This window comes from Artibeus jamaicensis, unplaced genomic scaffold, assembly GCF_021234435.1.
Source record: "Artibeus jamaicensis isolate MK-2021 breed Jamaican fruit bat unplaced genomic scaffold, CSHL_Jam_final contig_410, whole genome shotgun sequence".
Classification (NCBI taxonomy): domain Eukaryota; kingdom Metazoa; phylum Chordata; class Mammalia; order Chiroptera; family Phyllostomidae; genus Artibeus; species Artibeus jamaicensis.
In genome coordinates this window covers 169,832-182,148 of record NW_026521820.1, presented here as the reverse complement: position 1 = coordinate 182,148, position 12,317 = coordinate 169,832, and the positions used below count along the sequence as shown (strand labels likewise).

At 36.6% G+C, this 12,317-nt stretch overlaps 1 protein-coding gene across 1 annotated transcript in view; it reads left to right on the top strand.

The window, feature by feature from the left end:
- The window catches only part of UBAC2 (UBA domain containing 2), a 233,632-nt gene that overhangs the window by 127,775 nt on the left and 93,540 nt on the right, over positions 1-12,317 (top strand). Inside the window, exons 5-6 of the mRNA XM_037151691.2 lie at positions 1,355-1,478; positions 10,571-10,618. Coding sequence (XP_037007586.2) covers positions 1,355-1,478; positions 10,571-10,618 — 172 coding nt within the window. The remainder of the gene's footprint in view (positions 1-1,354; positions 1,479-10,570; positions 10,619-12,317) is intronic.

Sequence of the window (12,317 nt, the reverse complement as noted above, 5' to 3'; positions counted from 1 at the left end):
ATAGACTGAGTTATTACACCAAGGGTTTAATGGAGAATGGGTGCAAGTCTAAGTCTAAACCAGTCCAAACCATTGTCTGGCTAGTCCTTGTAAGAATGTGAGTTTTCGATCCTGGAGCTAATTCCTTGGGGTTAGCAACACTTTTTTACTCATAGATATAGATGGAGCTCCTATACCTGGCCTACTGCCTCTCACAGAGTCCCTGGGTTATTCATTGAAACAGTGAAACTGAGGTAGCTTTCAGAGCAAAGAAGAGAGCTACCAACCACCAAGGATTGGAGAAATCACTGAAAAGAGTTGAGTTCTGTCATACACCATAAGTTTCCTTAACAGGATAGTGGAAAGAACATTTAGGTTGAAAGAATAACCTGTGTCAGTGAATAGTCAAAAGAGCCTAATGTGCCTAGGGAGAATCTTTGGGGGCAGGGGGTGAGAGGACAGGGAATATAGAGGACCACAGTTGTGGGAAACTACACTAATAAGAAAAATTTTAGGGCTTTGCTAATATTTAAATTTCTTCTTTGTATACTGGGAGCTGTGTAAGGAAAGATTTTAAACAGGGTTGTGACATGATTAGAGTTGTGTTTTGGGGAGAGAATACTGTTAACAATGTTGAGAGATGGATTAGAGAGAAGACTTTGTCTTATGGCTTGTGACTTTTGAATGTGTCCAGTTGAGGTTATGAAATTGAGTTTCATAACCCAGGTAAGGGGACAGACTGGCAGACAGTTTGGGACTAACTTCATTGTCTTAATTGAAGCCAGAGAAGGCTTGTGATTATACAAGGAGAGATTGGTGCAAGAAAAAAAGACTATAATGGTACCCTGGAGAGAGTAGAAGAGTGGTAGGAGAAATCATATAGGGAGACCAGCAAGAAGCAGGGATTAAGGCAAAATGAGGGAGGAATTTGTGGAATGGAGAGAAGGAGTGGTATGTGGTTTCATGTGCTGTGGTGATACATGGACAAAGTCTGAGATGAGGCTTTTGGACTTGACCATGATGTATTATGTTTGTTGCTTTTGGTTTTTCTAGTCTCTAGTCTCTTTTACTACATTTTAAGTCATTCATTGGAAGAATCATAGCAACAAATTTAAATTTTCTCACAGTGCCTGAAAATTAATTAGTAGGTGCTAAACCATTTCTTTGCAATAGTTTTGGAATAGTTGACAAGAATTAAATAAGTACAAATTATCTCAGATTCAATGCACATATAGAAAGCAAGTTGTGTATCTAAGACCCTACTTTTCAGATTGAAGTAAAATTATAAGCAGTGTTACATCAAATACACCTTGGCCATTGGTATTTTTAAATCGAGTATTATACTATAGTGATTTTTCTTTATTTGTTTGCATAGCCTGGCACCTGTGTTTGCTCTGTTTGTACCATTTTACTGCTCCATACCGAGAGTCCAAGTGGCACATATTCTGGGCCCGTTGTCCATCACAAACAAGACATTGATTTATATATTGGGACTACAGGTATAGTATGCATTTTTATGTTCACATTTCTTTAACCAGATTTTTTTGGTCTTTTTCTCATTTGATCTCCTTGAAAACAATGTTTTTCCCCATAAGTTTGGCTTCATGATCTATATCAAATGTTCAAAGGAAGTGTTACAGAATGAGAACATCAAAGTATAAAAGGTACTAGAATACTTTCATAGACTTTAGGATCTGATAAGAGTTTTCACTGTAATTTGTATCAGTGGAAAATATTTTAATTTCATTGTACAATTGTGTATAAGTACTTTCTTAAATAAATTATACTATGAAGTGGAAACATGAGAAGAGATAAAAGGTACAAAGTAGAAAATCACTGTCAAAATTAATTTATTGAATATGGTGGCACAAATAAAGCTCTGAAGACTAAATTAGATCTGCTTTACCAACCCGAGCTTTGGATTTTGCTAGAAGTGTTATCAATTTTATAACTTTTGTCTTGCATAGACATGATAGCAATGTTACCATCTGCTAAATGGTTTGATGTGAGGACCATTGGGGTGCTTATTATTTGACTTAAATTGAAAAAGGTTATTTTCACTAGTATTCAGTAAATATTGATCACTCTTTTGGGTTCCAGGCCCACTGGTAGATGATACATATGATTTTTAGTTTTTTATTTATAACACTTGTCTTTTAGTCTCACAACTTTTGATGTAAAACTTTTATTGTGCTATTTTTTGTGGTACCATGTGTAGCTTGGCTTTCTGATCCACCATTAATGCTCATAACATTCCTTTTCCCACACGTGTCAAACCGGATACTAGTGTCTCTGTAAAATGTCCTCCTCCCTCCCCTTTTAACCTTTAGCATTTCCTCTAACTTCTCTAGTCTGCTGTCATGTGTTATCAATGGCTCATCTAGGGTAGTTTTTTTTTTTTTTTTACTTTTACAACCAGTTCTCATGAACTATACTTATTCTTTATCTCTCAACCTACATAGCATTACAGTGTCCCTCTCCTTCCTAATATTCAAATAACCTAGTGGCACATTTCTATAGATTACTCTTATTACCAGAATTTGCTATGACATGTTTTTTGGTTTTGTTTTTTTTCCTTTTTAAAGCTGTTACAAAAGAAGACAGAAACTGGTAGAAGAGAACCATTGACCTGGGGTGGGAAACCCAAGTTCTAGTTCTAGTGTGGCCCTCACTAGCTTGTGACGTGAGTCAATTATAGAAGTCTTCTGAGGCTTATGTTGACTCTATAGTTCTATCCAACTCTAATGTTATATAGCATCTTTGAGAGTGAAAAACATTGTTTTATTAATTATGGACCTAGGAATTCAGTGGAACATTGTGTAAAGTCTTTGGAACCAAGTAGACTTGGTTTAATTACTTCCTCTGATAATTGTTTACCTTTTCTGAGCCCTCATCTCCCCAGGTCATTTGAAACATTAGAGATAATAGTATTGGGTGTTTAGGGTAATGTGGACAGATAATAAAAACTAAGTCCGTTGGTTCTTATTATTAATTAATAATTTATGTCTCTGTAGCTATTACCATAGGTGTTCTGAGATTGTGTGAATGTTTTTTGTTTTGTTTTTTTGGTGAGATAGAAGTTGGTATCAGAAAGTACAGTTGGAGATGCCTTAATTGGGTTTTTGGTAAACTCTAAAGTTCTTAGTGTAAATGGTATCCAGGGTTCTTCTTGCTTATTCAGTATCAACTCCAAACCCTCCCCATCTTGAAGGGAGTATCACCCCTTATTCTCCAAGTTTTTGTTTCCTCTCTCTCCCTCCCTTCTTCCTCCCCTTTAAATCTCTGCACATGTTGAGCAACGAGACTGGGCCCCCGGGAGTTAGCTACAGGAGCCGGGACACTCTCAGCCCCTGTGGCAGGCCTGGGCGCCAGAGGAGTCAGCTACGGGGTCTGGGATACTCGCAGCCCCTGTGCCGCTGCCATAGTGACAGGCCTGGGTGCCTGAGGACTCGGCTACAGGAGCCGGGACACTCAGAAGTGGTAGGCGACCAGTGCGGGGACCAGCGCGAGAGTAGGTGGAGACGGACAACATCAAGAAACCTGAGGGAGTCTGCACCACTGAAATTCACACGTATTATACCACAGAAGTTCCCACCATAAACCCAGGGAGTCAGAACAGATCAATTTTAGAAGCTGAGGCTAACAAGAAGAGTCTCAAACAATGGAAAGACAAAGAAACAATCCCCAAGTGAAAGAAAATGCAGAAACTTCAGAAAGAATGTTAGATGAAATAGAGGCCAATCAACTGTCAGATAGTGAATTAAAAGCTCTGGTTATTACGAAGTTCAAAGAGCTCACAATGAGCTATCAGAAACTACAGGGGAGCTACAATGATCTATCTGCAAACTACATCAACATGAAAAAGGAAATAGAAAATATCAGCAAGGGACAAGAGGAAATGAAGAATACAATTTCTGAACTGAAGAGCACAGTAGAAAGTTTCAAAAGTAGAATAGATGAGGTGGGGGATCGGATTAGCAAGTTGGAGGACAACACAGAAAGCATCTCACAGAAACAGCAGGAAAAGGAAAAGAAGCTCAGAAAGAATGAAGAGGAATTAAGAGAAATGCAAGACAATATGAAACGTAATAATATACGAATAATAGGAATACCAGAAGAAAAAGAAGAAGAACAAGGGATAGAAAACCTATTTGAAAGAGTAATGAGAGAAAATGTCCCTAATTTGATGAGAGAAAAAGTCACACAAATCTAGGAATCACAGAGAGTCCCAATCAAGAGGAACCCAAAGAGGCCCACTTTAAGACACATCATCATTAAAATGGCAAAATTCCAAGACAAAGAGAGAATCTTAAAGGCAGCAAGGGAGAAAAAAGAAATCACATACAAGGGAGCCCCAATAAGGTTAGCTACTGACTTCTCAATGGAAACACTCCAAGCAAGAAGAGATTGGCAAGAAATATTCCAAGTAATGAGAACCAGAGTCCTACAACCAAGGCTACTTTGAGAGCCAGCAAGGCTCTCAATCAAGATAGAAGTCCAAATAAAGAGTTTCTAAGGCAAAAGAAGTCTAAAAGAATAGGCCTCCACCAAACAAGCTCTACAAGAAATACTAAAAGGACCACTTTAAGGAAAGGAAGGAAAAGAGGGAAACAGAGAAACACAGGTACAAAAATGGCAATGAATAAGTACCTATCAATAATAACCTTAATTGTAAATGGATTAAATGCTCCAATCAAAGGACACAGAATAGCTGCATGGATAAGAAGCATGATCCACACATATGCTGCCTACAAGAGACCCACCTCAGGAGTAAATACCATCACAGACTAAAAGTGAAAGGCTGGAAACAAATTTTCCAAGCAAATGGACAAGAAAAAAAAGCTGGGATAGCGATTCTCATATTGGACAAAATAGACTTCTATAAAGAGCCATGAAGAGAGATCCAGAAGGTCACTTCATAATACTCAATGGAAGAATCCACCAAGCAGACATTAACATCATAAATATATATGCACCCAACATAGGGGCACCCAAATATATCAGGAAAATCTTAGATGACTTCAAGAAAGATATTGACAGCAACACAATTATAGTAGGGGATTTGAACACCCCATTATCAAAAATGGACAGATCTTCCAAACAAAATATCAACAAAGATATTGCGGCATTAAACAACACCCTAGAGGAAATGGACTTAACTGATATATATAGAGCCCTTCATCCCAAAGAAGCTAAATACACATTCTTTTCAAATGCACATGGAATATTTTCAAAGATAGACCACATGATAGGACACAAAACGAGCCTCAACAAATTCAAGAAAGTTGAAATGATACCAAGCATCTTCTCTGACTACAAGAGACTGAAATTGGAAACCAACCCCAAAGGAAAAAAACCCAAAGCACCCCAAATCATGGAGACTGAATGGTATGCTATTAAACAATGAATAGGTCAAGAATGAAATTAGGGAAGAAATCAAAAGGTTCTGGAAACAAATGAAAAGGATCTCACAACAACCCAAAACTTATGGGATACTGCCAAGGTAGTCCTGAGAGGGAAGTTCATAGCAATACAGGCCTACCTAAAGAAGATAGAAACATTTCAAGCAAACAACCTAACCCTACGCCTGCAAGAACTCTAGGAACAACAAGAAAGACAGCCCAGAGCAAGCAGAAGGAAGGAAATAACCAAGATCAGAGCAGCAGAAGTAAATGACATAGAGACTAAAAGCACAATTCTAAGGATCAGTGAGTCCAGGAGTTGGTTCTTTGAGAAGATATAAACAAAATAGACAAACCTTTAAGTAGGCTCATCAAGAAAAGATGGGAGAGAACACAAATAAACACAATCAGAAATGAAAGAGGAGAGATTACAACTGATACCACAGAAATAGAAGGGATTGTAAGAAATTACTATGAAGAACTGTATGCCAAGAAATTTGAAAACCTAGGTGAAATGGACACATTTCTAGAAAAATACAATCTTCCAAAACTCAATGAAAAAGAAGCAGAAAATCTGAACACACCAATAGCAGCAAAAGAAATTGAAGCAGTAATCAAAAAACTCCCATCACTCAAAGCCCTGGACCAGAGGGTTTCACAGGAGAATTCTACAAAGCATTTAAGGAAGAGCTATCCCCTATTCTTCACAGACTATTCCAAAAAATTCAGAAGGATGGAAAACTCCCAAATTCTTTTTATGAAGCCAGCATCATACTAATTCCAAAACCAGACAGAGACACAACAAAGAAAGAAAACTTCAGGCCAATATCACTGATGAACATAGATGCTAAAATCCTCAACAAAATATTGGCAAATTGCATCCAACAATATATCAAAAAGATCATACACCATGACCAAGTGGGATTCATTCCAGGGATGCAAGGATGGTTCAATATTTGCAAATTAGTAAATGTAATACTTCATATAAACTAAATCAAAGACAAAAGCCACATGATCATATCAATAGACGTGGAAAATTTTGATAAGCTACAACATGCATTTATGATAAAAATACTTAGCAAAGTGGGAATAGAGGGAGCATTCCTCAAGATAATAAAGGCCATATATGAGAGACCTACAGCCAACATCATACTCAATGGGCAAAAACTAAAATCTTTTCCACTAAGATCAGGAACAAGACAAGGATGTCCATTTTTACCACTTCTATTCAATATAGTTTTGGAAGTTTTAGCCACAGCCATCAGGCAAGAGAAGGAAATAAAAGGCATTCAAATAAGAAATGAGGAAACAAAACTGTCACTGTTTGCAGATGACATGATAATGTACATGGAAAATCCTATAGACTCTACCAAAAAACTGCTCGAACTGATTAATGAATTTGGCACAAAAGCAGGATACAAAGTCAATATCCACAAATCAAAGGCATTTTTGTATACCAACAATGAATCAGCAGAAGCAGAAATCAAGGAAAAATCCCATTTGATATAGCAAAAACAAAAATAAAATATCTGGGAATAAACCTAACTAAGGAGGTAAAAGACCTGTATGCAGAAAACTACACAGCACTGAAGAAAGAAGTCAAGGAAGACATAAATAAATGGAAACATATACTGTGTTCATCAATTGGAAGAATTAACGTCAACAAAATGTCCATACTACCCAAAGCAATTTACAGATTCAATGCAATACCTATTAAAGTACCAATGGCATATTTCACAGACATAGAACAAAGATATGGAATCATAAATGAGCCCGAATAGCAGCTGCACTTTTGAGAAAGAACAAAGTAGGAGGAAGCACAATACCTGATATCAAACTGTATTACAAGGCCACTGTAATCAAACAGCCTGGTACTGGCATAAAAACAGGCACATAGACCAATGGAACAGAACAGAGAGCCCCAAAATAAACCCAATTCTCTACAGTCAATTAATATTTGACAAAGGGGGCAATAACCTAAAAAGGACTAAAAATAGCCTCTTTAAAAAATGGTGTTAGGAGAACTGGACAGCTATGTGCAAAAATATGAAACTTGAGCACCAACTTACAGCATACACCAAAATAAATTCAAGGTGGATAAAAGACCTAAATATAAGCCTTGAAACCATTAGAGTCCTGGAGGAGAACATTGGCAGGAAAATCTCAGATATTTCAAGCAGCAACTTTTTTACTGATATGTCCCCTAGAGCAAGGAATATAAAGGGAAGAATAAACAAATGGGATCTCATCAAAATAAAAAGTTTCTGCTTGGCTAAAGAAAACAGTATTAAATTAAAAAGACAACCAACTGTATGGGAAAACATATTTGCCAGTGATACCTCAGACAAAGGTTTAATCTCTAAAATATACAAAGAATTTACACGACTCCACTCTAAGAAAACAACCAACCCAATTAAAAAATGGGTAAAGGACTTGAGCAGGCACTTCCTCAAGGAGGACGTACAGAATATCCATAGACACATGAAGAGATGCTCAATATCGCTAGCTATCAGAGAGATGCAAATTAAAACCACAATGAGATACCACTTTACACCAGTCAGAATTGCCATCATAAACAAAGCAGCAAACAAGAAGTGTTGGAGAGGTTGTAGAGAAGAGGGGACCCTAATGCATTGTTGGTGGGATTGCAGACTGGTACAAACACTATGGAAAACAGTATGGGATTTTCTAAAAAAACTAAAAACAGACTTGTCTTTTGATTCAGCAATTCCACTGCTAGGATTGTATCCTAAGAACCCTAAAACACCAATCCAAAAGAACCTGTGCACCCCAATGTTCATAGCAGCACAATTTACAATAGCCAAGAGCTGGAAGCAACCTAGGTGCCCGTCAGTAAAAGAATGGATCAAAAAATTATGGTACATATACACAATGGAATTCTATGCAGCAGAGAGAAAGAAGGACTACTACCCTTTGCAACAACATGGATGGAACTTGAAAGCATTATGCTGAGTGAAATAAGCCAGTTGTTGAAAGACGAATACCATATGATCTCACCTGTAACAGGAAGCTAAACAACAAAACAGACAAGCAAGCAAAATAAAAACAAAGACACTGAAATAGAGAACAAAGGGACAGTGACCAGAGGGGAGAGGGGAGGGAATTTAAGGGGAAAAAAGGGGACGGATTTGGAGTAACAAGTATGAAGGACTCAAGGACAACAACTAAGGGGGGTGGAAATGGGAGGGAGGTGGGGAGCACAGGCGGGATGGGCTGGGATGGGAGAAATAGACAGAAAACTGTACTTGAAAAATAACTAAATAAAAATTTAAAAATAAATGAATATATCTCTGGACATGTTTCTGTTCTTTACTGTCTTCCACATAGGAGCTTCTTGAAGCCACAGACATTTGATGAATGAATGAATGACTTTAATCATTATCAGAAAAACAAAAATGCTTGAGAGCCAGTCACGAAATGCCATATGCTAGGGAGTGTGGAGGATAAAATGGGTTGTGGTACCTGTTGTCAAGGAGCCCAGCAGTGAGAAGAAGCATACACACCGTCAAAACATAAGCAGCCACAATTTTGACCAAACATACAGTAAGATGAGGGGCTTAAGAGTTCAAAGGAAATAACTTTCTACCGATACAGTTGATATGCTTATCTTTCTTATGTATGAGACATAGTTGCATGGAGCAGTCATGACAGGCTGTGGAGCCAGACCGCAGGTATATATTCACAGCTCCACTACCCACCAGCTCTTTGACCTTGAGCAAATTACTTAGCATCCCTGTTTTCTTATTGGTAAAATAGAGGTAATACTAGAACTTAGCACATTGGGTGATTAGGAAGATCCAGTAAGTTTAATATATGAAAAGCATTAAGATCACAGCTTGGCACATAATAAGTGCTTATAAAAGTATTAGCTATTTTATTGTTCTTTATATTTATAGAAGAAAACTACAGAAAAATGTTTTCTTTTAAATAAGGTAATTCTTATCCTTGTTATTGTCAGTCATTTACACTGAAGAGGGATCCATGCATACTAGATTAAAGAATTGAATTTTAGATCAAGGGATTAAATTTAAAGTTGCAACAAACATTCATTTTTACTTAAGCTAGCACTAGAGCAAAGCTGATCAGCCACCTCTTACCGTGCTTTGTCATCTCTTACCTTTGTATATGTCTTCTTTCTGTGTATATATTTTTTTCTGTGTATCCTTGATAAATGTATAGAACTTCGAGGTTTAGCACAATGTCAGCAATGAACCTGGGTATCTTGCTTCTGTCTGTATGAACAGAAGTACTAAAATTCCTGATCTAAAGATCTAAATGTGAAAAAACACTAAGCTACAAATCTTTACTTTTGTGCAGAAACACTTTGAGATAGATCTTATGACTTTTTAAAAACCCTTGAGTACAGCGCTTAGATGTAAATGATTCGGAAAGCAAATGGAGAGATTTCATAAGACTTAATTCTAATTACTTTTGCCATTTAACTTTGATATCATTATTTAGTTTACTTTTCCATTGAGGAACTGGAATGAGAATATCAACAGTTAAACAGTGACATTGATTGTGGACTTATATGCTTGCAGAGAGGTCTTCCCATCTAAATTTAGAGTAGCAGTGATGAGGAATAAAAATGAAAGAATTATGTAAGCTAATATTACATGTTATTACCTAACAACAAGCTTTGGATGGTGACTACATATTTTTTATTGTTAATTTTAATAATTCCTTTATATGTGATGTTGTACTTTGTTTAATGTATATTTGTAAGTAAAAGTGCACAGTAGTGGGCCAGGTTCAACCAATTCATTTTAGGCTATGAAAGATGGAACTCTTGGTTTAAAAAAAGTGAAATTAATATATTATTGTCTTTTAAATAACAGAATTAATATTTATTAATTTCTGTTTATAGTATGATGTATTAGTAATCCTTGCCATAAATGGTTATGATTATAGCTAATATGCGACCAGAGGGGAGAGGGAAGGGAACTTAAGGGGAAAAAGGGGGAGGGATTTTGAGGAACAAGTATGAAAGACACAGAGATGAGGACTGGGGGGGGGGGAATGGGAGGGAGGGGGGAGATCGGGCGGGGGGGGGAGAGAAAAAAAATGTACTTGAAAAGTAACTAAATTAAAAAAAATTTTTTTAAAAATTAGTAAGCTGTGACTGGTTGTTGAATTTCATTTTTAGTTGCCTTTCTTTTCTTTTATAGCTTTTCACCTCTGGTTCCTACATCTGGATTGTAGCCATAAGTGGACTTGTAAGTGTGATTCCCTCTTCTCCCTATTTCTTTTCTGAAGAAACTTTAGAAAAAATGTCATATTTAAATTATGGGTCATATTCAGTTGTCTCCAACATTTTTAAAAACTATGTTAGGTCCTGTCTCAATGCTAATTCCTTAATGATAAGAAGAAGGGCTAGTTACATGAATAATTGAGAGGCCCATTGTCTTAGTTTTTAAGGAAATTTTGATGAACATTTTAGCTGAGTTTCTTGTTGATATTATTTTTAAATTGCATTAGTAGTTTAACTCATAATAGGGAAAAAGTGACAGAAAAAGAAAATGAAGAAGTTGGGTTTACTAACAATAATGAGAGATATTCTGCTTGTTTTGCAAGGGGAAAAAATAAGGCCAAGTGGAAAGTCAGGTGGATTGGAACTAGCAAAAGACTCATCAGGGGGTGTGGCCAGAGAAGGGAGATGTGAATGAGCTGAGGATTTGAATGGTGTACTCATCCTTTGTACTAGAATGCCTTTATCTCACCCATCCCCATGCTGTTCTATATCACTTTTTTTACTTTAATAAGTATTTGTCTTAAACTCTACTTATGAGGTGTTTAAAAAGACATCTAGAACATGAAATGGAACTTTATTTTTCATCCATGACTTAAGTCTGAACTCTCAAATTTATATAAACGTAAGTTTATAACATATATATGGAATATACTGTATTTTTTGGACTGTAAGACCCACTCTTGCCCAAATTTGTGGGGAACAGGGGTGCATCTTATAGTCTAAATGTAGCTTACCTGCCTCACTGCGGGGGGCAGGGGCAGTAGGGCAGGGTCACAGGTTATTAAATATTTTACCACATTTTTTGCTTCAAAAATTTTCCCCCTATTTTCTTCCTCTAAAACCTAGATACGTCTTATGGTCTGGTACGTCTTATAATCCAAAAATATGGTAGTTTTAATTCTTTCTTAGAAAAGACTAAGAAAATTACAGAATAGATTTATAGTAATATGTAAAGATCAAATAGACCTTTGGAAATAACTATGCATTCTACTGTAGACAGTTGAATTTTAAGTAAGCTATCATTGCAACTTGTTTCCTGGTAAGTGACATTTTGAGCTACTGTGTTGCACGGTAGCTCAACTTTAAGCCTGCTCACTTTTCTCCTTCGTTTATACTCTCTATATTATTTCTTTTGTGTGTTTTTTTTTCATATACAACTTAATCTTTCATTACCCACAGCTTCCAGCCAAAATTCTGGGGATTGAAGTCACTTGGTTTCCCTCTCCCTGAGTACTTTCTCAGGTACCTAAATACCTAATTTACTTCAGGACTATGATACCAAACTCTACTGTGAGGTCTTTAAACCATCTGAGCCACCTGGTATTCTTAAGACTTGTGACTTAGAGACAGCCTGGGGTCAGACTGAATCTGTGGGACACAATTGCCAGGCTCTCTCTAGTTTAATGTCATCCCCACATGACCTACCAACTTATTTTTTTCTTGCAGTAGAACATTTATTTATTTATTTCATGAAACACTCTTAAGTTTAGGTTAGTGAGAAATAATTCTAATCAAAGACTTGTACATTTTCTTCTCACACATCTTGCTTTCTATTAGAAAATCACGTTGTGATTCATTTTACTACAATATTACAAAATATTTATAAGAAAATATTAAATAGAAAGCAAGATGGGGTAAAATAAACTGTTCCCCCTACCCCAAAA